This window comes from Pleuronectes platessa, chromosome 23, assembly GCF_947347685.1.
Source record: "Pleuronectes platessa chromosome 23, fPlePla1.1, whole genome shotgun sequence".
Lineage (NCBI taxonomy): Eukaryota > Metazoa > Chordata > Actinopteri > Pleuronectiformes > Pleuronectidae > Pleuronectes > Pleuronectes platessa.
Genome location: NC_070648.1, coordinates 5420663 through 5444953, shown reverse-complemented (window position 1 = coordinate 5444953; position 24291 = coordinate 5420663). Strand labels below are relative to the sequence as shown.

Sequence of the window (24291 nt, the reverse complement as noted above, 5' to 3'; positions counted from 1 at the left end):
CAAGAAGAGAGGGAGAGACGGGCAGATGCAGAGCACAGTGGCAGGCGCAGGCCATTTATTTTCTCTGTGTGATTTACAGTTAAATAACCGAAACTATAACTGGATTCTCATTATTGTATTGAACAAGCGAGTCATTGCAGGTGAAGTATAATCCACCAAAAAACAGACGATACTCACAATTTCTAAGAGAATTCAATCGCTGTGAGCATGAATAACTAAATATAAAATGTCCTTTAAGGCTGTGATGATGGATTTTGTGGGTCTGAGTGGTTTGTAGAAAGTTTGTAACTCACATTGTTGACACTATGGTTGTAAATAGTCCCAGTTTACCTCATTCTCAGAATCAAAACGCAGATCAAAACCTTGTCAGAGTTTTTTTCTTTCTTGTGCGCAAGTAAATTCCCCATTAGATGAACAAACAACCCCATCCTAAGGTCTTATTTGCCCTTAAGTTATGCACCAGGATGTTTTGTAATACAGACAGGTGACGCAAGGTCAGAGGCATGCTCTCTCTTCGATCCCATTGGAACAGGCTGGCCCATTTCTGTTTTCGCGAGAGAATGTCCTGTTCTTTGGGTGTTTGTTTTGGCTGATGTCAGCCCCTGCCAAGCGTCTTCATCTTCCCCTTGTCCATCCTTTCATCAGCCGCACTCTCTTTTCAGGCCTTCCAAGTTCTCATCTGCAAGGATTCCTTTCAGGCCGCTCATTTAACGAAAAAAGGGTTAAGTCACCCAGGGTTGGACTCAGATGTTGCCGCAGAGTTTTGCAGCAGATCTGCGTTTTTTGTCCAGGATCTTTTCAGCCCCTTCCTGGAACTATCTGGGTGCTAAATTAATTGCTCCTGATCCCACCTCGCGTTGCAATCGGCTTAGTGCTAATCTGGGGTTCTCACAGTGCAGCCAAGTCTCGTCTGGGCAGCCGTGCACTGAGCTGTCCACTGTGCTCGTCTCCCAAGGTCCTGACCCCTGCCGCTGTCTTTCAGGATCTCCTTTGCCCTGCATCCTATTTTATCCCCCCCCTATCGCTCTCTTCCCACCTATTTTTGAGATCTCGGGGAGCTCCATTTATGTATCGTGAATCCACTTGGCCTTCCTCTTCACCCCTTGTACTCGCATTATTTCTTTGCCTCCCCCACAGAAAGTTTGTCTTCCCTCTTATGCTCGAACCCTCTTCATAATTTCTCTCACGCTCTCTTCTACTGTCTGCCCGGCCTCTTTTTTCTCTTCTCACTTTTCTGTTCCCTCGGACCATCTGCCTCACTTTCTTTTTTCCTCTTCCCTCTTTACTGTCCCTTTTTTCCCCTCTCTTCTCTTGTCAGCACAACTAGTCGGGTTGATTTACCGTTTTATTTTTGATCACAGGACATGTTCGCTTCATGTTCCTTTTTTCCCCTTTGTCTGTGCCAGAGTTCCTCAGTACCCCACATTTCCGGGAGGTTCTGATTGAAGTGTCAGCGTGCTATTTAAAGAGGCGTGCAGAGACAGGGTTGGTTACGGTGCCCTTAAAGTACAGGCTGTCTAGAAACAGGAAGTAGCATCGCCCCGGAGCGCAGCAGCAGCGGTGCACGGCGTCAGCCGACATGCAGCCACTTCCTCCTCAACAGAGGCTCCAGCAAAAACAACCCTCACGCTTATCAGAGAGCTGTGCACCCCTTCCTCCCCCCCCCGCGGCCCTGTTCTCCTGAATGGTGCACATACACCGCGGGCTTTTCACCCAGCCACCATGGCCTATCTGGCTTTCTCCCATTCTCTTGTGCTTACAGGCCTCCCTCCTTTCCCCTCCTGCTCTCGCCAGTACAGCATGCCTGAGTAGCTGCCTGGAGATGAAGGAGCTAATTAATTTGATTTAGCCGTTCCCTCTCTCTGGCAGTGGAAAAAAAACAGCCGCCGCGCCCGCCCTCCTCTCTCCTCCACACCGTATCAGTCACCCCCTCCCAGATGATTTTCCACCTATCCTTTCCAGTCTCCTTTGGCAACGTCCACACTACAAACCCTCTCTTCCTCTTCTCCTTTTGCCTTTTTCTGTGCTGTTATACAACCACACTTTGCCAGTGGTTTCTTGCGTATCAAACTGATTGTTAAGCAGATGCCAACTGTAACTCTCTCATGGGGCCTACACCCATCTAATTCCTTTTTTTAGCTTTTTATCTCTTGTATGTGCCCAGGGACAGTTTGTGTGACTCAGCAGTTCTTCACGGCTCACACAAACATGCTTGTTATAGCACAGTGCGTCTGCTCCGGGGACCTGGATCCGGCCTATCAGACCGCGGCTGGTACAAAAACATTTCTGCCATCCGATACTTTGGATCCTCCGCTTATTTATTAAGTTTGCACAACTTCATAGGCGGCCATCCTCCCTTGTCATTAGAGTCTTACTCGGACATTTGCAGCATGTAGGTTGTGGACCTCTGCTGAGGATAGCCTCTGAGTGTGTGTTTCAGCCCTCAGGGTTGTCTTGCAGGCGAGAGGTGGAGCAGTGTTGAACCCATTGAACTCACACTTGTTTCTAGTGAAGCTCTAAAACGTTTCAGTCTTTTCCTCTTTACCGTATCCGAAAAAGCTCAGAACGCCCGAACAGCTTCACTCAGCTGCTGTCGAAATGCAGTTTTGGTTCACTGCAGTGATTTGTGCAAAAAGCTAAGAGAGGACCAGGGTAAAGATCTTTCAAGCTGTCACAGGAAATGACTTCTCAATGTGACGTCAGCATCATGGACTGGTTTTCTTCAGGTTACATAACACATCTTTTTTTATTCCAACTCTATTTTATTTTTTTTGCAAGATTTGTTCCCAACATTTTTTGATTTTGTGACGCCTTAAATCGTATCCACAACGGTTGCGTCAAACGACTAATCTGCTAAACCAATAAGTTATTTCTCTCTTTTATAATCTTTGTAGTGGCTGCGAGCTTAAATCGTTCACAAGAAGAAAAGATTGTTGTGATGCTGGAAATCAACACAACTTGGTGTGGCAGAAATGTATATATATTTATTATCTGATTTTATAGTCAATCTCACAACCCCTCCGATTATTGTTCTTACACCAGCTCTGTGGTTGGGAAGTGTAGAATTGTGATAATGAAAGCACAAAAAATCCAAAGTTATATAAGGCACATGAAAAACTGGTTATAAAACACCTCTGTTGCCCAACTTGATGCGCAATTTATTTATCTTGAATAATTTAATCTCATCTAATTTTGAAGAGTAATATTTTCTAGCAGAACACCATGGTGGCAGTGACCTCTGTAATGGAAGTTTAGAGTCTGCAGCAGCTCTCAGCATGAGGTTTGACATGTTTCCCATGTGAGAGAGGATGTCAGGGGCAGAACTCTAATATTTACATATTTTTTGGCCCGGCTGAAATCCTCTCCGCCGGTGCCAAGTTGAAGCCCATTTTATTAGATGAGATATCTTCACCCTGTGATGCGTCAAGAACGGATTTTCAGACTTTTCGGGGGAAAGAAAAAGGTTAAATTTGGTTCAGAAAAATAAACCAAAGTGAATGTTTGACATGTATCTGGCATTTTAACAATACACGGTGGAGTAATTCAGAGAAACCCAGTATTACAACATTGGAAAAACATGTCATCTGACCTTTTAAAGGCTGCATACTTCATGTACATTTACTTCCAGATTCATCTGGAAAAGATGGAAATGTTTTGTCTGTGTTGTCAAAGATAGACTTTGATGGACGAGTGGTTATATAATGAGAATAGTCCATTCCAACTTTTCTCAGGGTATATAAGTTTTGACTTGATGTTTGCATTTCACCTTTTTTGTGAATAGGCATTAAGTTGTATTGCGATCCTACATTGGATTTTCTTGAACTAGAGGTGAAAGTTCATCTTAAAGGTAGCTTGTTCACAGGCTGGATTTTCTCATTACATTTTGAAATGACACAGCAGGGACGTGTTTGCTAATAATAAGGACATGTCCCAGCACGCTCATCTCTCCCTATTACGCAGGAGGTAATGTAAAATCATTCATTGTACTGCCCCTGTGTCTGCAAGACGATGCTGAGGGCTCAAACACCATTGTGAGTGTGTGTGTGTGTGTGTGTGTGTGTCTAGCTTAAAATGTAAACATTTGTCTTGCTTATCTGTACGTGGAGAGCATTGCATGTGCTGTGGTTTCATTCCGCCGCTCTGTCCTCACATGTCTACGTGCCGGCCACAGGAGCAGGAGCAGGAGTCGCCGAGTCGGAGTCGCCGCAAAGCCCCGGCTTCCTCTTTAAGAAAACCACTGACACATGAACTCCTCGGTCGTCGTTTGACTTCCCACTTTGATCTCAGTCCAAGTCAGCTGGAGAGCAGGTTAGTCATCCCGTCTTCGAGATCTCTGAGGATGTTTACTAATGCTTGGGCATGCCTCGGGTTACTTTCACACACATGTGTGTCCTTATTACTAAGAATTCATTCTGGATTTATGATGTGAATTAAATGTTGTATACAGAAGACTCACGTACTAATTCTAATCGCATAACTCTTTCCTTGTACTGTATTTTATGAAAAGAAAATCTGCTTTCCACATGATGCATTTTATAAAAAACACAAGACAGGTTTTTGTTTTTCCAAGTGCACTCGAGGCAACGGTAGAATTTACTGCACTGTTGCAACTAATCTTCTTTTCTGTGGAACCACAATAAAGGGAATCTGTCTATTTATCTATCATTTAGTCGTGAGAAAAGGGAAACTCATGTGCTCACTGATGAACTAATCCCTCACCTTGTTCTTAGTGTGTGCCACACAAAACAACACTGTTAAAATAAGACTTGAGCGGTAAACTCATTCGGATTTTTCTCTTCCCTCCACAGTCATCTGGCTCCTTACCAGAAGTATGTATGGGTTGGACGTCTGCAGACAGCTCACTTTCCCAGTGGCCACTCGTCAGCAGACTGAGTTACTGTGGTGAGTCAATTCCTCTCTCACTCTCCTTCCTCAAACATAATTTATCAGTCACATTATTCATCTCTGCAGCGAGGACGTCGGGGGTGAGGCAGAAGAACTTGTTTTCAGTCGTCTCGAGTTTATTTCCTCTGTCATTTTTAAGTGGATTAACTCTGACGGCGTCAATGTGTAAAGAAGCGAAAAACTCTGGCTAGCCGCGCAGCAACTCACGGCCACTAATAACCCATAATGCAACACTGTAAAAGACTGTTAAGTCACTTTTGCAGTTAACGAACATGTAATTGTCCTGAAATATAAGATAACCTCAGTTTCTTTTAAAAAAAAAATCAAAAATGTCATCTTACCTTGGGGCTAATGCAATTTCGTCTCCATCCAGAGCCATGCACTGTTGTTTTTTTCAATTCGTTCTGTTTAGGCCAGCTGAAATACTTAAGTCTTAGCTTAGCCTTAGCATTTAGCAACCGACGAGTTATATAATTCTTCCCTGAGTAAGTGAAGGCCCCAAAAAAGACACAAAAGAAAGTAGCTTATGATCTGACTATTAATCCCTACCTGTTGGAGGTGGAAATAGTCAGTCTGTTTGCCAACACGTGACACAAATCAACACAAAAAGACAATTATATGAGTACATGTCTTGTTTCTAACGCCCCCTCGTGGCTCTCAAAACCTGCATTGTTCCCCCTGGCCTGCGTTTTTTCTCGCACATTGCTACAAGATGCAAGATGGCTTCCTCTGTTTTTCATCTTTGTGCATTCAGATGTGTGCGTGCGTGTGTGTCGCTTGGTAGCACAGCATGAAAAGCTATGATCACGTTTCGCCAAACATCCATGAATGGGGACGGCTGGACAACGGGGGCGCCTCTGAATACAGAGTTGGTGGCTGGCTGCAGCCACGGGACAATGCTAACACACATGTGTGGACTGAGCGGACGCACTCCTGGATCACACACACACACACATGCTATTGTCTCTGCCAACGGGCACTCTGCTCCGCACACCCAGCCTCCATCGCTTCACACACACACACACACACATCGTTTCACTTCTAGTTATAATGGAAGATTTTGCACTGTCCCGTCCGGCTCACAGCTGCCGTCACATCTCCCTTCCACTCACAGGCAGCCTGCTTTGAAAACGTGCAGGGGTGCATGGATGGTGGGGGGGTGGGGGGGAGGCGTTGGGGTGGAGGGGGGTGTGTTCCAACTCCAAGACCCAGAGAGGTCACAGGAACAACACCCAATCCCTGAGCGGTTCCCATGGAGACAAGTGTGGCGGCGTACAATGAGGGTGAGAGAGTGATGAAAGAGAGAGAGAGAAAGAGAGAGAGAGAGAAAGGGCAGGGAAAGAGTAGGAGGAGGGCGGGTGGTTGGCGTCAAGGTTCAGTTGGTGGGTACTGGTGGGGTGGTGGAGGGGGGGGGGGGGGGGGGCAGCAGCAGTTCCACTCAAAAGGACAGTGGGAAGTATGATGGTGCTGTAGCACAACTAGAACATTCTTCCGCCCCTCCTCGTTCCTCTGCCGCCTTGTTCCAGCTGAGAGAGTTACCTCCTGATCTCGGGCCGGCCAAAGTGGTTCGCGGCCGGCGGAGAGGGAGAGCGGAGAGACATGTGGAATTTCCACTTGACCGTGACGTGCGTGGCCGAGAGAGCAACCAGAACGAAGACAGTCGCCATTGTGAGGCGGCTCGCACGGATACGGGTGAATCATGATTGATACCCAGCTGCAGGCCTCGGTGGTGGGCGACATTTTCCTGCTGCAAAACAACGCGGAAGCTTTGTCACTTGTGGTTTTTTAGCTTGGACACAGATACACACACACACACACACACACTGACCTGAAAGCAGTTGATCGATCCCTTGAACCTCTTAGCCGAGCGGCGTGAACAAATCGAAGACTGACTCCATCCCGGTTTCTGTCCACCTTTTTAAGAGGTTTTCTCCCCTAGAAATATTTTACACCTTACACAGGTGGAATCACACACCGCCTCAGAAAGCAGTTATATAATACCTGGAGGGAGTTTTCTAAAGCCGGACAAAGTAGAGTCATGTTCTTGCCACTGTTTTTTGGACGACCAGGAAGGTGGAGCCCTTTTTTGCTGCTGTTGGCACGTGTCATAATCCCCTGTACATTTTTCGACACATATCAAATGCCACGCGCCGTACTCAGGAATCAGCATGAAGGGCCCTGTAGGATTAAAAACATTCAGCTGTAATTTTCAAAAGGTGCTTGTGTGTGAGCAGACAGCCAGTCAACACACAGATAGAATTACCATCGTGGCAACAACTCTCCAAAGTTGTTAAGTCATTTTCTTAAAACCACGGTGCAGTGTTTCTGTTGGGCAGATCAATGGGTTCATCGGTCCGACCGGCCTTTCTGGCTCCTGGTTAATTGTTTCTCGGCTACGTGAAGGAACACGTCGTCCGCGCCACCTCAGCCCGTGAACGACGTTTTTACAACCGGGCTATTTTAGATGATGCCCTTCAGACTTAGAAACCAAGGACGCGGTGTGTGTGAAAGATGTGGGCTTTTGCCAGGCAGGCAGAGTCTAAGGAAAGACGGCTATCAAGTTGCATCATGGGAACTGTAGGTCCCAGCGTTTTTTTGGAGCCGGGCCCGGTAAAGTCTCGCTATCTCAGCCTCTGGTGCATTGATTTTGACGATTCTTTTTTTTTTTGCAGGCTCTCAGGCTCCTTGAAAGGACCCAAACTTTATCAAAGTGCAGAGCCACACCACTGAGGTGCCCCTTTAACAGCTCCATTTCCCCCTCAACTTCACTCCAACTGCTCCCATCCGCCATTAGAGACTACCACCAGTTTGTCCTCTCTCCCCTTTCGCCGGGTTGGACTTTTCTCCACGTCTCCCTCGCTCGCTCTCCCCTCACACCCTCACTGTCTGTCTGTCTCTCCGTCCCCGTGCCCAGGTTTTTTGAGTTGGCGTGGTTCCTGTTTGTTTTCAGCCATTTTGGGGACTTGCAGTGCTCGTAACAAACTGCTTAAATGGCGTCCTCTTGCCTGCTTGCTCTCCCACTATGTCTCCCTCTGCCTCTCCCTCCCTCTCCCTATCGCTGGGCTTTGTGTATATAAAGTAGTGTGTGTGCCTGTGTGTGTCTGTGTGTGTGTGTGTGCCTGTGTGTCTGTGTGTGCATGCATGTGTGTGCAGAGAGAGAGGGAGAGAGAGAGAGAGGGAACAACACTTCCAAATAAAAAGAAGATTGGATTCAGTGGGGTGGGTGGGGTGGGAAGGGTGGGGGGGCCTGTGGGGGGGGGTCACTTGCTGGAAAAAAGCAAAAAAAAAAGCAAAAACACTAAGAATCGTGTGTCAGAGGCATAAACTGGAGTGAGAGAGGAGAGGGAGAGCAAGAAAAAGGGGGAGTGAGCGAGGGAGAGCGAGCAAGTTCGAGTGTGAGAAACGCTCCTGCCCTCTGTCTTCACACACTGCTGCCTGTATGTGTGTGCGTGCGTGTGTGTGTGTGCACCGCCTCTCCCTGTGCTCACTCTCTCTCCCTCTCTCTCTCTCTCTCACACACACACACACAGACACACACACACACACTCAGTCAGTCGTGCGCATATACACAGACCAAGGGAGGGAGAGGGAGAGAGAGAGGGAGAGGGAGAGAGGGAGTGTGAGGGGAGAGAACACATCGCAGCAGAGATGCAGCAGGAGGTTTTCCGAGGTACGTGTTTCTTGTATGCTTGTCTTCCTGAGAGACAGACGGGAGAGAATGAGAGGAAGAGAGGAGGAGGAGGAGGAGGAGGAGAGGCTGAATTCTGTTGTTTTCCTGCTTGTTGTTCCTGCTCCACTCCTGCTGCTGGAGCCCTAGTTGCTTCACGCGTCTAGAAGGAGGAAAAGGTTTTATTTTTTGTATTTGTTATTTGACATGCGTGTGTCGGGGCATGAGTGGAGGGTGTGTGCGTGGGTTTGGGCAGTGTGCGTCTGTGGAAGTGCGTTAATGTGCGTGTGTGTGTGTGTGCCAGGAACAGGCCTCGTCCCCCCTCATCCTCCCGTCGCTGGTCGCTGGCGCACCACGCAATTCTCTTTTCAAGAGCGATGACTCGTTTCTGGAGGTTGTGATGAAACTTTTAATTTCCCCCGAAGCCCTCTCGCGTCCCCCCGTGAGCCACCGCAGGTGAGGGGAGGGGAGGGCCGGGGAGAGGGCCGGGGAGGGGAGGGTCAGCCAGCACATGTCAGCAGAGGCGTTTAGACATGATGTGAGCTTTGTTGTTGGGGGGTTGGGGGGGAGTCTCCCTCCCCCCTGGCCATGAACTTGGGGACAACGTCAGAGGAGAGAAACGTGCAACACACAGGCAACCGTAAACATCTCCACTTCCTCCCCCCCCCCCACTGCCTCTTGTCTTTCCATTTCTTTGATTCGGGCCGTCCCGCTTGTCCTCCATTTTAACAGCCTGTTGTGTTTGCTGGACGCTGTCTCTCGTGTTGATGTCACCGGAGCCCTCGTTGTTTCCTCCCTGAGCTTCACTTTTATACGTATTTCTTTTTTCCAAAACAACAGAGCATCTGCTGCCGACTACTCCACATTCCTGCTTTCCATGGATGCCAAGCCCAATCCCCCCCATGTGCTCGATGTATGGAAAGTATGATCCACGCTGCCACAGGGGCAGGGGTCGTAGGTCAGACAGTAGACGTGGGGTTTGATGCTGGGACGCACTGTTGTGATGTTGCCACTTGCTCGCTAGCCACTTGCAGGACGGAGCTGGTCTGGCTTCGTTTACGTTTGTTTGGTTTTTTTCTATGAGGGACGTTGACGTACTTCAGTGTAGTTGTTTTCCGGGGAAGCGGTGAGGCGCTTCGTTTTCTCTGACCTGCCACAGTCGCTCGCGCACATGAAGTTTATGATAATGTGGCACTTTGGTTGAACCGTACAAACAATCAAATGTTCCTCGGTAGTTTTAGACCGAGAAGTCCACCGGGGACGTCACGCCCCCTTCAACTGGGACCCTGCATGAAATTGAAAATGATTTTGGGGAAATTACCTCAAAAAGGTCACTGGTATAGTGTTACCGCTCTCCGGGGGTACTTTCCTTTTTGGCTCGCAGCGTTTCAAAGCCGCTCCTGATTGTGTTGCAGCGAGCGGAATTATGGGAATTACGTGCTGGGTTGAGAGCTAACAGACCATGGAGAGAATGGCGTTTCAGACGTGGGCCGGTTCGCTGGTGCGTGGAGCGGCATGCAAAAACACCACGATACGACAGTTTACACATGGGGAGGGAGAGAGGGGGGGCGGCAGTCAGTCACGCTGAGAGGGATCAGAAAGACAAGGAAACCATGAAATGTGAACATGGAGGAGACGTGTTTGAAGTCACCCCCCTCCACCTCCCCACCTCACCGCTCACTCCACAACCACCACCGCCACCTCTGCTCCACCGCTCCCCGAACCCGGTCCAACTTCCCCTTCCGCTCACCTCCTTCCCTCCCGCCCTCTTTCCCATCTGGCTGGCTCCACCATGCTCTCTTGGTTCGGGGGGTTGCGGAGAGTTCAGTAGCCTGTTCTTGCTAACGATGCCCACTCCCTCCCCCCCCCCCCCCCCCCCCACTGCCCGCCCGCCCGCCCGTGCACACCCTCACGAGCACACACACACGTACACCCTCCGCTTCACAGACCAACTGCTGCTCTGATAGCTGGGCCCCTCTGGCTGCCCCTCTCGCTGGGGAGAAAGCCTAACCGACACCTTCCTCTTCCCACATGCTCCTCGCCTCTGGCTCACCGGCTGGAAAACCGAGGCCCCCCACATTCCGCCTTGCAGGCACTCCCCTTAACCTCACACACACACACACACACACACACACACACACATACGTATATGATGGCTCATCACTGCTGAAGAATCAAAAGATAATTTTAGATCATGATAATTTTAGTCCATGACAACTTTGTATTTTTTATTTCTGGACTTTCTATTAGTGTTTCTATCAGTAATGCGTGGTCAACAACTTGATGAAATACGCGAACGCAGACAATGACGATGCTAATTATCAGAGGAGAACAACAAATATGCAAAATGCACACGACTTCCTGGTTTAGCTTGAACCCGCAGATACTCGAGGCCCAACTCTGCTCAGATACTTCAGGTTACTGAAGCTTTACACACACACACACACACACACACACACACACACACACACACACACACACACACACACACACACACACACACACACACACACAAAGGCTTCCTGTGCAGTGAGGGATACGTTTGTGATCAGTTTTAAACTCACAATCTAGTAGCTCATTAAAAGCCTCGCTGAACATATTTTTTGAACCATCTTCTTTTGCCACAGCAACGTTGTTTTATTCCCACACCTTAGAAAAATGCTAACCGCTTTAAATCATGAAAATAAGACTCAAGTTCAAATAAAAATAAATTGTGATGGGAAACTGGGACCAGAAGCTGCACTATATTTAATAATATTTAATGAGGATTTGGTACAAGCGTCTGCTGTTTACATATAACAATGTGGAAGTAATTTAATCGGCACAATAACCTTGAGTCCCCTATAAGTATTTTACTAAACACTTTATTTTAGAGCCAAAGGAAGCTTTAGTTTGCGCACACGCTTTCTTTCTAACTGCATCATATTACAGCACTCGTGGTGTGACTGTGGAGGAGTTTCCTTGGAGAGGAAATATTGTAAAAAAAAATATTAGTTTTAACACTTTTTTGACTGTGAGCACAAGTACCAGTGTCAGCGGAATAAACAGACTGCTCAATGGCTGGTTCAAGGCCCGTGAGCTGCCGCGCACCAGCCGAGCTCCTCTGCCGTCCAGCCTTATGTTATGCAAGGCCACTTCAGCCGTGATGTCCCCGGTGACTGATTGTCCATTTAAATTCAGTGGATTATTAATGAATGGCTGGCAAGGTCATCGTCGTGCCGTGTTTTATTTTTCAAATGCTAATGAACAAGTGTCTCAAAGTCGACGGTAAATGTTTTTACCGATTTGCGTGGGTCCCGTCTGCAAGTTGATGTTCTTAGAACGGACATTTTGAATTTCATCTATTAACCAGTTATTAAACATTAATCGAGTAAATCATTTTTGTAACTATTGATTTATTATTAGAAATGCAAACAGCAGCGGTGTCGGTAGAAAATGAAGTTTCGCTCATCATCACATACCTGCAGTGCTGCTGTACTAACTCCCTCTCACTCACACACACACACACACACACACACACACACACACACACACACAGTGCTGTCGCAGTCGGGAACAATCCAGTCGCTGTCGCAGGCCGACATCGGCATAACTTCCGGATCCATACTGTCAGCGGAGAGACAGTTGTGTAAACTGCGTAAATGTTCAGGCCTCTAGAGTCCTCAGCAGCTTTTCTGCTGTTTCTATTCACAAACGGCGACATGTCCACAAGCTGTCTGTCGGGTTCGCTGTCTGTTAACCGTGTGATGCACAGCTGAAGCAAGCTGCTCAGATGGAACCCATGTCCAAGGATTTTTTTTTTTAACAGATTAACTGACGGTATTTATCGGTTAAACGGTTAATCAGCAGGATTATTGTGAAACTACCAAAAAGATTTTCCTGACACATGTGGGTGAAGGATGGGACGACGGTCATGAGGAAACCCATTACATTTTGTCACAGATCAGGACGGAGGTGTTTTTTTCCACCAACATGAGCTTTGCCTACTGACATTCTAGTTCATAAAATTCCACAACAAAAAGGAAATACCCTGAATCAAGAGGCGACAGGGTTTTCTGTTCAATTTGTCACATTTGTCTTGTGATATGGAATAAAATTCAATCAGGAGTTGGCAAAACGTTTCTTCCACTTGTGAGTGAAGAACCTCCGTCATGTGACAGCCAATGTGTTTTCTATGTTGACTAGAGTCTAGCTTGGCCGGCTCCAGCTGAGCACCTGTTGGTGCTGTGTGGTTTTGTAGTGCCACAAGTGTAAATATTGTAGATGAACACTTCACAGGCCGGCCAACATGTTTGTTTGTGCAGAACATCCTGTTGCGGAGTAGAGTGGAAACACGGTTGCTGTTTATTTAGATTTCTTTGCTCGAGAGTTATGTCACATTCATGGTCACATGTGCTTGTGTGTGTTTGACGTGTGTGAAGCATGTGCCATGACGGTGCTTATATGCATGTCCTGTGCGTCTGTGCACACTTCTCTGTGTGCACGAGTAAATCCGGCGTGTTTAAAGCGTGTTAAGAGCGGCCTGTCACAGCAAGACGGCGTGTTGTGCATGCTCTGCTTCTGCTGTGGCTGTGTGCGTCACAGGGAGATAAAGAAAAACACAGAGGGGGCGTCATACGCATTTTCCTGTCCACAGCGCAGGCATCAGATGATATGGTGAAATTGTTAGCCCCAGCACCGTCTCTCAGTGTGTCCGCCCACTTGTAGCCGGCTGCCGCTCGCCGTGAGGGATTTCCTGCACAACATCTATCGCTCAGCGAATGTGAGCGACAGTGGAGGCCTGATTCAATTCAGAGCAGCAAAAAAAATGGCAGGCCCGGGGAGACAGCGTTGTGCATCCTCGCTTCTAGACACAGATCCTCTTGACTGTGCACGAACTGGCGAAGCAAACTCCATCTTGTTTTTTCTTTTTTTGTCTCCGTACGGCAAGAAGTATTTTCCACTGTTTGCTCCAAGTATGTCATCACTAGACACTTCTGTTTTCCTTTTGTTGACTGCACTTTGCTCCACCTGTGCCTGCCGGAGTCTGAGGGACATGTTGGCCTCAGATTCACCTTTTGGTTTTGAATGTCATTTACAAGTGGGTCCATCCACGTTCAGCTACTTTGTTTACGTCTGTCTGTCCTGCCTGGAGGCATACATGAGCATACACACTGTGCTGTGTGCACATGCATGTTTATTTGTCTGAGTGTGTGTGTGAGTGTGTCTGTGTGTGTGTGTTTGCCTGGGCTCCCGTCTGTCTGCCAGTGCAGTGTGTCTGACGGTTCCTGTTTGTGACCCCCCTCTCTCCCTCCTCTTCCTCTCTCCTTCTCTCGGTCTCTTGCTCTGTCCCTAACCCTCACTCTCTTTCTCCCTCTCCCCCTTTTTCTATCACCCTTTCATTCTGCTTCATCCTCACCCTCTCTCCCTCCCTCTCTCTCTCTCCCCCTCTCCCTCTCCCTCTCTCTCCCTGTCTTTCTCTCTCTCTCTCTCCCTCTCTCCCTCTCTCCCTCCTCTTCCCTCTGCAATAACAGTGCTGACCTAGTTTCTGCCTGTTCAGGGCTGCCTGTGGAATTTTACAGCGGCCTGCCTTCCTGGCTGCTCTGCTGCTTGAAAACGCAGGCAGAAAAGCATGACTGAGGATTTTTCATACTCGTCGCATCATTACAGCCTCGCAGCGTCTCTGTTCTTCCACCTAATCTGCAGACGTAAACAAATGAAACCATTCGTCAATAAGTAATAACAGCAAATTGCTCATTGCATGTGAATCTGCGGGTACTTTGTATGAGGAGAAATTGCTGCTTCCACCACAGTGGCGGTTGAATTAGAATGGAAATGAGAATAGCCTGTCGCTCATCTTCTGCAGCTCAGCTGAGATTGCACCGGATGCAGAGGGCGGAAAAACCGTCGGCGCACATGCATGCAATCTCCCTCCCGTCTCCTCTTCCCCGCTTCCCCCCCCGCCTTTGCCTTCACAAATAAATGGTTAGAGTCATGCCCGGCAAACATTAGCCACTGCCAGGAACGGCTAACAAAGCCCTTGCTCAAATAGAAAGAGCGCAGGACTATTTTTACGTGTGTTTGGACCATGAATCTAAGTCAACACTCTATTCTGAGGGAATCCTGATTAAATCTGAGCACCTTCCAATTAGCAATAGGGAATGTTGTGTCACAGCCGACGGAGATGGATCTCTGGAATGCCTTTCTGAAGGCTTGGCTGTGGCACGCTGAAATCTAAACCAGCACTGCCGCAGATTCATTCCTTCCCCCTACCCTCTCCCTCCTCACACTCACCATTCCTGGCTGAGCTGTCGAAGTTCAGCATTGCGAGGGCATTCAGTTTCCTTAGCCTTTTCTCAAGTGTTCCACGAGCGCCATGACTGCTTCTGACAAAGCTTTCAGTGTATTGTTCATTTTTACTTTATGTTGATGTCCATTTTCGTGTCATGCGTTTACCCTAGGATGTCTATAATGCTAATATATTCTGTCTCTTTTCTCTTTCAGATTTCGGGGGCTGGTCATGGTGTCCAGTGAAAAGGTATGGGACCCCCTCCACGCGGGCCTTATTCAGTCACCTCTGAGTGAACAGCACCTGGCGCCTGGGCTTACTCCCCGACCACAAACTGCAGCTAAGGACGCCACGTGCCACCAGAGTCAGCGGTTGACACCTTGGACTTCCCCGCCGCTGTCATTAGTGGCTCTAGACGCCCTTCAGGCAGTCAAATCCTCCTCACCCTTACACCCGCCTGTCAATTTGTACGGCCTACAAAGGATCGAAGGACTACACAAGCCTGCCTGGTCTTGCGGGCTGGCCTCTCAGTCTGAAGAGGAAAAGGAGGAGGAGGAGGAAGAGGAGGAGGAAGGGGAAACTGAGCAGTTGGAGATGAAGTCTAAAAGGCATGGAGGCAGGGGAGAAGCCTTAATGGAGGACAGACTGGAGGACATGGTCGATGGACCTAAAAATGCAAAAATTACCCTAAGCTTCCCACTTAGTGCCGCCCCCCTCCCAGCCTCTCTGACATCTCCAAACCACTGTCGCAGCTCCTCCTCGTCCTCTCCATCCCCCCACCGACGGCGTCCGTCCTCCAAGAGCTCGGATGAGGGGTCGTTGTGGAAATTGGATGCCACCATGGATGTAAAGCACAGACCTTTTAAGCCCCCGAGGCACGACAGCTCTCCGTCCTCTTCGCCCTCCTCCTCCTCATCTCCCATGACTGTTCATGCACTTATCAGGAAGGACATTAAATCGCCGCCTCCTCTGAAATGCTCCAAACTCAACCCAGAGACTCAGTTTCAGAGGTCACCCCCAAGATCGTCAAGCGGGTCTTTGGGGGCCTGTTATGGTGTCGATGGATGGGACGAGAGGCACAGGATCGCCAACGGTACAGTGTCGCCCTCTCAAACGGCCCAGATCCTCTTCAGCCTGGGCAAATCGGCCTATCAGAGTTGTGGGGATGCAGAGAGGAGAGAAAAGATAACTGGAAGACCAGCTGGGAAACTGGGAATCCCTCATGGACCAAGCCTTCATCCACCCACCCTCCACCTCCCTCCCCCCTTACCACCACCTCCTCCTCCCCCATCTGAGGGTCTAACCGCCCCCCCTCACTCGTCCTCCTATTCTCCGACCGACAGCCTGAAGCCTGAGCTGATCTGTGGCGTGTGCCACCGGCTCTTCAGCTCGGCCTCCTCCCTCACAGTCCACATGCGGCTGCATCGTGGCAGCCGAGCCCTCAGTTGCCGTTTCTGTGGCAAGGTCTTCATCCACAGCAAACGACTGCAATCCCACGAGGCCTCCTGCAAAATGCCAGGCCTCCCCTCCAGCAGCCTGGGCCCTCCTCCTCTCACTGTGCAGCCAAAGGAGGAGCCGCTCGAGGAGGGTGAGGTGAGAGTGGAGGGGGGAATGATTGTGGGAGAAACAGACATCAGTAAGGCGCGGCCAGGAAAGAAAGCACGGAGCCTCCTGGCGCGTATCCAAGGTGATGATGCAGCAGACGCAGAGTTACTGGCGGGTGATGAGCACCATTTTGTGAAGGTGGTTGACGGCAATGTCATTTACTTCTGCTCTGTGTGCGAGCGATCCTACATGACCCTGTCCAGCCTGAAGCGTCACTCTAATGTGCACTCGTGGCGCCGCAAGTATCCCTGCCATTACTGCGACAAAGTCTTTGCCCTGGCTGAGTACCGCACCAAGCACGAGGTGTGGCACACGGGAGAGCGCCGCTACCAGTGCATCTTCTGCTGGGACGCCTTCGCCACCTACTACAATCTCAAAACGCACCAGAAAACCATTCACGGGATTAACCCCAGTCTCATCTCCAGTGAAAAGACGGCTAATGGCGGCTATAAGCAGAAAGCTAATGCCCTCAAGCTCTACCGCCTTCTCCCCATGCGTTCTCAGAAGAGACCGTACAAGACTTACAGTGACAGTTTGCATAATGGCCTGCTTCTACCACCAAGTGATACACCGCCCCTCTCCCTGCCCGGTCTGGGCGGTGCTCTGGGCTCTGGGGACCTACAGAGCCTAATCAGCGGAGCCCACCCCCAGAGTGTTAAGCCTGACCCAGATGCCTTCCCCGATGACTTCCCTGTTTCTGTGGCTCCAGAACACAGGGACCTCTCTGGACTAACACCCCTCCCCCAAGCGGACGTGCACCGCGTTAAAAACCACGAGAGCGAGGCCCGAGAGTCAGAGCAGGGCCGAGGCAGTGGCAACTTCAAAATGTCTAGTAGCAACAAAACCAAAACTCCCAAAACTGGTAAAGAAGCTAGCATGCCTTCTGTGATAACATATGGACATTCAAAACCCTCTGTCATAGTTCATGGAACAGCAGTGTCATCCTCTGTCATCGTACATAGCAACCAGGTTATTTCTGGAAGCGAGAAAAGTCCAATAAGCTGCCCGTCCCCTGAAACCAGCAACAGTCAGACTTCACACAAGGGCAGCCCCAGGCCAATTAAAAAGCAAAGGGATAGTGCAGACGGCCATAGGAAGAGATCAAGAGACAATTCAGAAACCAGAGAGAATGGTTCAACTTCAAGAGGTGGACGGGAGGCTGAGGCGGGTCGATCATTTCACAAATCACGCAAGTCCCACAGCAGGAGCGACACCTCTAACTCAAAGCAGCCGCCGTCGTCTGGAGGGTCACATGTCAGAGAGGCCGGGCCACTGTGCCAGATCACTGTACGCATCGGCGAGGAAGCCATCGTGAAGCGCAGCATCTCTGAGACAGATCTCCGGAGAGACAAGAGCCTTTCTCCCCCCAAATCCAAACGCAGTGAAACATCGCGGGAGGTCAAGGATCCACGCCACTCTCACTTCCACCACCATCACCATAAACACCGCCAGCACCGCAGAGCCAGCATGGAGGAGGAGGAGGAGGAGGAGGAGGATGATAAGGAGGGAGACTGTGAGGATGAGGAGGTGAGGAAAAAGAGATCCAAATCCCCCGATGGAGTGAGGGAGTACTACTTCCGTCGGGAGGTGAGGGAGCAGGACAGTGACCATGACATGGAGGATAATTTATGGCGGCCTTACTACTCCTACAAGCCTAAAAGGAAGGCACAAGCACATCTGCAGCGGGTGAAGAGCTGGCAGAGAAAACTGAAATACAAGCGCTCCATCCAGCTGAAGAGGAGGGCGGAGAGGCTCAAAAACTGTGTAAATAAAGAAACGGAGAAATCCCAAGATGAGGAAGAGGATGGGACGAATGAGGAGCCCCAAAAACCTGACAGAGTTAAGGGAGAGGGTAAAAAGAGGGTCTGTCTCTCTGCTCCTTTGAAGGATAAGAGCAAAGACACAGAAGAGCAGGAGGCCTGTCACAAGGCTGCTTCCATTCCTCTGCACTCTCCAAAGCCTCCTCCGTCTACCTCAGGGGCTCCCATGGGAATAAAGAGGCGGCCTTGGACTAACGGGAACGCAGCAGAGTGTGGTACATGTGGCCGCTGGTTCTCAAGCCCCAGGAAGCGAGACAAACACGAGCTCAGCCATCTGCTGGAGTTTGTGTGCCTCTTCTGCCGAGCCACTTTCCCCTCGTGGGACAAGTTGGAAGACCACCAGAGAGCCCAGCATCCCAAGCCCACGGACGCACCCTCTGCACCCCCTAAAGTGGCACTTGTTGAACAGGATGAAGGGGTCGGGATCAAATCTGTGCCAGAGACTTCGAAGTACGACGAAGAAAGGGGGGGGCAAGTGGGTTTATCGGGGAGAAACTCGAGTCCAAGTCGCCTCAGCAGACGAGCATTATCACGACACACCTGTCCACAGTGTCACAAGGTGTGTAAGACATCCTCAGCACTCACTCGCCATATCCGACGCCACGAGTTAAGCAGCTCCCCAGAGAGAGAAAGGGAAGATAAAGCCCCGGAGCCAAAAACAACTGAGGCTGTTATTAATGACGTGAGCAGAGACGTAGAGACGGAGAAGGCAAAGGCTCCCAGTGCGCTCTCTGTTTCAGTTATCAGCTATTCAACACCAGACCCGCCCATCAGGGTTGACTGTTTGGCCTCGCAGCAGCATGAAGGTCGCCTCAGTGAACTGACGGCTGAACATCACACGTCAGAATCCACAGACAAGCCTCAGCCAACAGGGCTCACACATCCAGCTGTGGAGAGACAGCCCAGCCCACAGACAGCAGACCCTCCACTAGAAAGTCCAGTTAGTCTCACGCCCACTAAAAATGAATTCACGCCCGCCGCACCCTCCGCTCTCCAGAGCGTGCTCGTCATGAACGGAGCCGAATGTCTGGACTACCGCAGCCCCAGCAGAAAGAGCCTAGACAGCCAGATCTACAGAATACCCAGCCCTGTGCACGTCGTGGCACCCGCCAACACCTCTCCGAATGTGCCCGTGACGTCACAGACCAGAATAACCGCTGCTGCTGCTCCTGTTTCCATGACAACAGCTCCCGGCTCCGAGGGCGGATTCGTGAAACGGGATGGGGTCATTATGGACAGGGAGAGGCTGGGCGGGAGTGGTGTGTTCCTGCACGCAGGTTATGAGGAAGCACCTCGGGTCCAAGATCTAAGAGTTCCGTCACTGTCCAGGAGCCCCTCTCCCGATGAAGCACAAGACCTTACCATGTCCTCGATGCTAGCTAGAGAGAGGGCGATAGTGAGGCAAAGAGAGACGGAGAGGGAGAAGGAGAGACAGAGACAGAGAGAAAGGGAGAGGGAGAAAGAAAAGGCGAGAGAGAGAGAAAGAGAGATGGAGAGGGCCCAGAAAATGAGCAGATTTACTCATGCCCCAGAGGACCAAATGGCTCTGTTGGTCCCTAAAGAGGAGCCCTTGAGTCCTGTGCAGTCCCCCCAGCACATCCCCACTCAAACCACTATGAATGGACCCTCCTCGCACAGGCACACTCCCAAGTCCCCGCGTCGGTCTCCCTCCATCATCGGACTGTTATCTCACGCCAACCGTCAGGTTCACTCCGGCTCACAAGGACTCGACAGACTCACACTGCCCACTGGAGCAGCTGGTGCCGGCGACCGCCCCTCTGCCCACGCTCTGCAACTCCCCCGAGCCCCTCAGCCACCTGAGCCCGAGCACCAGGACACTGTTTCTTCCAGAGACTCCCAGCAGGGGGGCGCCCCCCCAGTGGGCTACCCTGCCCAGGATTATCCCCTACCCCTAATTGTGCCGGACAGCTACCGCTCTGCTAAGAAGCAGGATGATAATCTGCTCATGTCCTATCCTGGTGGACATCTTCCCTTTGGCCCACTGGGTAAAGTGATGGTCCCTCATGGCGGGGACCTGTCCAAGCTGCCATTTTATCCAGACCCTTACCAGCTGCTCTACGGGCCCCAGCTGCTGGCCTACCCCTATAACTTAGCAGCTCTTCCTGTGGCTCTGAACATGATGGCCCCTGGGGGGGACAAGATGGAGACTATGCCTTTCCTTCCAGCCATCTTCAACTACGCAGCCGCTGCTGGGCCCTACATGGGCACAGCACCCCACCCCCTCGTGGCAAATCCCAGCCTGTACAGCGGCGGCAGTGGCAGCGGCAAGAAGCAACGAGACAGCAGCGGCAAACCTTAGTACAACAGGAGGTTTAAGAGGGATATATTCCAAAGGGGACGGCCTGGGCTGTTTAGGAGGAGCAGGAAGGGGTCTGTGCTCACTGGGTCACTGACGACGCTCCCACAGTGCCCCTGCCTCGCTTTTATTCAGTAGAGATCAGAGCTAGGCATTGAATCAGGAGTTGCTGTGAAGGGAAGAGAGGGAGCAAAGAAACGGGGAGGAGAGGCCGATAATCTAGTGACGTGTCATTACTCCCCTCTCTTTACTCCCTGCTCACCTTTCCCTGTGTTTCTCCTGTTTGGCTGTAGTGTGTCATAGTTCTAGAGCTTGATTAATCTTCCTCTCCTTCTCATTATATTATCTATAATATAAGAATAAGAACTTCTAACAGGGTGTGTGCGTGTTGTGTGACAAATTAGTTCAGTCAGCTTCCCTTTATAGTCGTGGCAAAACGAGGATAAACACTCTTCAGGGAAGGCTCGTGTGGGCATGATAAGGGATGAGAGGACAGTCGGTGAGGCTGCGAGTGCAGGTGTGACCTGTCGTTAAATGAAAGATGTATATGAGCATGTACGTGCACATGTATGTAGGGATTTGTGCATGCAGAGGTTGGCTTAAGCAGGTATTGCTGCGTATGTGTGAGTGTGTGTGTGTGTGTATGTGTGTGTGAGTGTGGGTGGGTGTACGTGCATGAATGGCTAGGTCATTCCGTATCAGACGCACACAGCATTCCTACTCTAGTTGGAATAGCTACTGTAGGTCAATGTATAAAAGTGCATTTAGAAGTGATCCCTCATATCCAAATCATTAAGAAGTCAATTCTATGGCTGAGCGTGACAACGTCGGATCATCTGAGCTTCTCGTGTCTCAACCGTGTTACTTTGTGGCCAGATGACACTGTCGGATCTGTATAGCATTCACCATAGTTTGTACCTTATGTGCACAAAGTAGAAAAAAAGTAGTGGTCACTTAAAGGGGACACTTGTAGCTGCTTGGGATATGTAGCTGGCCACTGGGTAAGAATTGAAGGTTGGTAGGCCGTTGCACTTCCATTTTTTTTTTCATCTCATTTCCTTCAAGAAAAAAGGAAAAGAATAAAAAACCAGACAGCCTTCACCTTGCGTAGCTTTTACCTCCTTGATTGGAAGAGGGGAAAGAAAGGCTCCGTGTCCTAAGCCAGGATGAGGAGAGCGACAGGGAGGAAAAGACAAATGGATTCAGGGTATTGAGTTATTTCTGGATATAGGAAAAGAAATATACGGGCACAGAGCTGTTGGAAGGCCCCACAGAAGTGATTCGGGGGGGATAAATAAACTGTTCCTGTTCCCCCCCGACTGAAGGGAGATGGGAATAGTCTGAACTGTTTCCCCTCCTGCCCTGTTATTTACCTAGTGGTAGGAAAAAGGCTGAGATGGCAGCCAAAGTGGTGGCTGAAAAACTGCCCCAGATGCCCTCCTGGGGCCTTTTCGTTGTGTAATGTTATCTCTATACGTTTGTTCTGTTGAACTATGTTGTTGTTTTTATGTTGTTTAGCCCTCTTACCAGATGGAAGTGGCTTCAGTGAAAAACGGGGGCGGGGTGGGGGGGGGGGAGTAAACGTACAAATATGAATGTAAATTTAGTCATGAGGTTAATGAAGTACAGCTGCATTAATGGTAGAGTTGGTTTCAGTTCCTCTTTGTTTCAGTTACGACACAAATAACCTGTAAAACAACCGTATAACGTCTGGTATGCATATATACAGTAGTCCTAGGAACATGTCAGTAAACTTGGGTTCTGTATCCACAACGCATGAGCAACACTTGCTTCCTTACCGTTTATATCCTCGGCAAATCTGGCACTGTGCGCACAGCTTTTTTTTGTTTCCTTTTTAAAATATTTTCTGGTCTTTTTAATCTTCCATATCCGTTACTATTTTATCATCGATTATCGACAAAAGCAGTCTGGAGGACTTCCACGAAAACTAATCTTCCACATCATGCGTCTCACGGCCACTATTTAGAAGCTGTTCTAATCCGCCCTTTTTCCCTCAAGCACACACACACGTGCACTGCGCCTCTGAGTGAAGTCCCCACAGCGGGGCCTCGGTGTGTGTGCGTGCATGTGCAGGGGGGTCGACGGTGCCGGGACGCCTTTTAGGAATCAGGCTGGTGTGTTACCAACTGAAGGGGCGCACAAGCATCCCCTTGGGTGTGGTTACAAGCCTTTTTATTGCGTGTGCGTGAGGTCTTTGTGAAGCGAGAGCGAGCGAGTGAGTGCGTGAACAAGAAAAACCAAAATAAATCTGCCTGAGCAGCAGCAGCGAATCCCTGGACAGCGTACGGGCCACCTGTTATTTTTTTATGTTGCTGTCTGACACTTTTCTGTGGGTACGTTTCAGTGTAAAAAAAAAACAAAGACAAAAAAAAAAAAGCCTTGCTGTCTCCAATGTACAATCTCAAGTCATTCCTGCAGATGGACATGTTTGTGTTTTTGTTTTGTTTTTTTTGGACCATTTCTTATGCCATAGTTTGCCATCACGGTTTTATCATACTGACCAAAAGCATGCAAATCGACGTATTGTAGTGACTGGACTGGAATCTGGTGGTAATATACAACTACTTACTGTATGTTTTAGTTTAAAATGAATGTGCCTCTGCTTTGATATTTAAGATGATTATCTATCGTACAACGTGGATCTGCCAGGTTTCAACTGGTCAAGGTGCCTTGTTATGGCATAAGAAATTTTGGGGGGGGAGCAAAAATGAGCGTTTTTTTCTTGAGAGACGATTTGGAGATAGATTTCACAGCTTTGTTTGCTACGAAGCTGTTCATAGACGTAGGGGTGTGGCTAAACTGTTTTTTGGTATCGTGTACATGTCTAGGGTAATACTGTGCCATATAGAGCCCACACAAAAATATGTTCATGTTATTTTTAAGAGATGTTTTAATGTTGCCTGATGACTTTGTCTTTAGATTTGATACAAAGGCTTGTAGCCACAGCTCTCCCAAAGTCTGTAGCCTCCTCCTCCTCCTCCCATATTCTCCTCGTCCTCTCTCTCTCTCCTCTCGTCTCCGTCTCCCTTTCTTTCTCTTTGCTGCAATCAAACAAAAATAAAGTATTAACCTGATGACCCAATGAAATCAGTCTTAGTCCGGTCTCACGTTTATTTTTATTTTTTTATTGTCTATTAATCTTTACATGTTGATTCTGAAATCTTAATATGCGCCACGTGCTTGAAGCCGGCAGATTCCTTGTTTCACACTGCTGGAAATCTGCAGGGAGTAATTTTTCTTTTTTTAATGAGTGGGGATCCTTTGCTTAGTATTGTTTATTCAAGTTTTATTGGTGGGGGGTTATTTTGAAAGATAATGCAAAAAGTGCTCAACCGATTTAGATGAAAGCTCGGTTTAGGGGGTCGGATCCAGGATTTTAACTTTGGGACTTTTATTTAACATTGTGAGATGGAATATTTTTTTTCTCACAGATTATTTCATGGATTTCTTGATGAAAACATTTTTCTGAGCAACTGATATTTACGAGCTGTGCAATTTGCTGCAGATCCAAATAAAAAGCTGGATCTAATGACTTTAAAAGTGGTTTTCAAAAGGGGAAAGTTGGGCCTTGGCGGAGATATGTGCCCGATTCTAATTGGTTGTACGTTCCATCGCGTTTAAAAATTTTTATAATATCAACGGCACATTTGTGTGTTTTTTCTAAATTTCTTAGAATACACAGCGATTT

At 49.1% G+C, this 24291-nt stretch overlaps 1 protein-coding gene across 6 annotated transcripts; it reads left to right on the top strand.

The window, feature by feature from the left end:
• Window positions 1–23693, top strand: zbtb4 (zinc finger and BTB domain containing 4). Of its 6 annotated transcripts, none has more exons than XM_053415709.1 (4): window positions 1–140; window positions 4178–4308; window positions 4809–4902; window positions 15056–23693. In XM_053415709.1, exon 4 carries the CDS (start codon window positions 15072–15074, stop codon window positions 20583–20585), a length of 5514 nt encoding a protein of 1837 aa, XP_053271684.1. In that variant the 5' UTR covers window positions 1–140; window positions 4178–4308; window positions 4809–4902; window positions 15056–15071; the 3' UTR covers window positions 20586–23693. The 6 variants fall into 6 exon arrangements, with proteins under 6 accessions (XP_053271684.1, XP_053271687.1, XP_053271686.1 ...); XM_053415712.1 differs by having other exon boundaries at window positions 14–140; window positions 4184–4308; XM_053415711.1 differs by having other exon boundaries at window positions 14–140; window positions 4172–4308.
• Window positions 23694–24291: the final 598 nt, after the last annotated feature.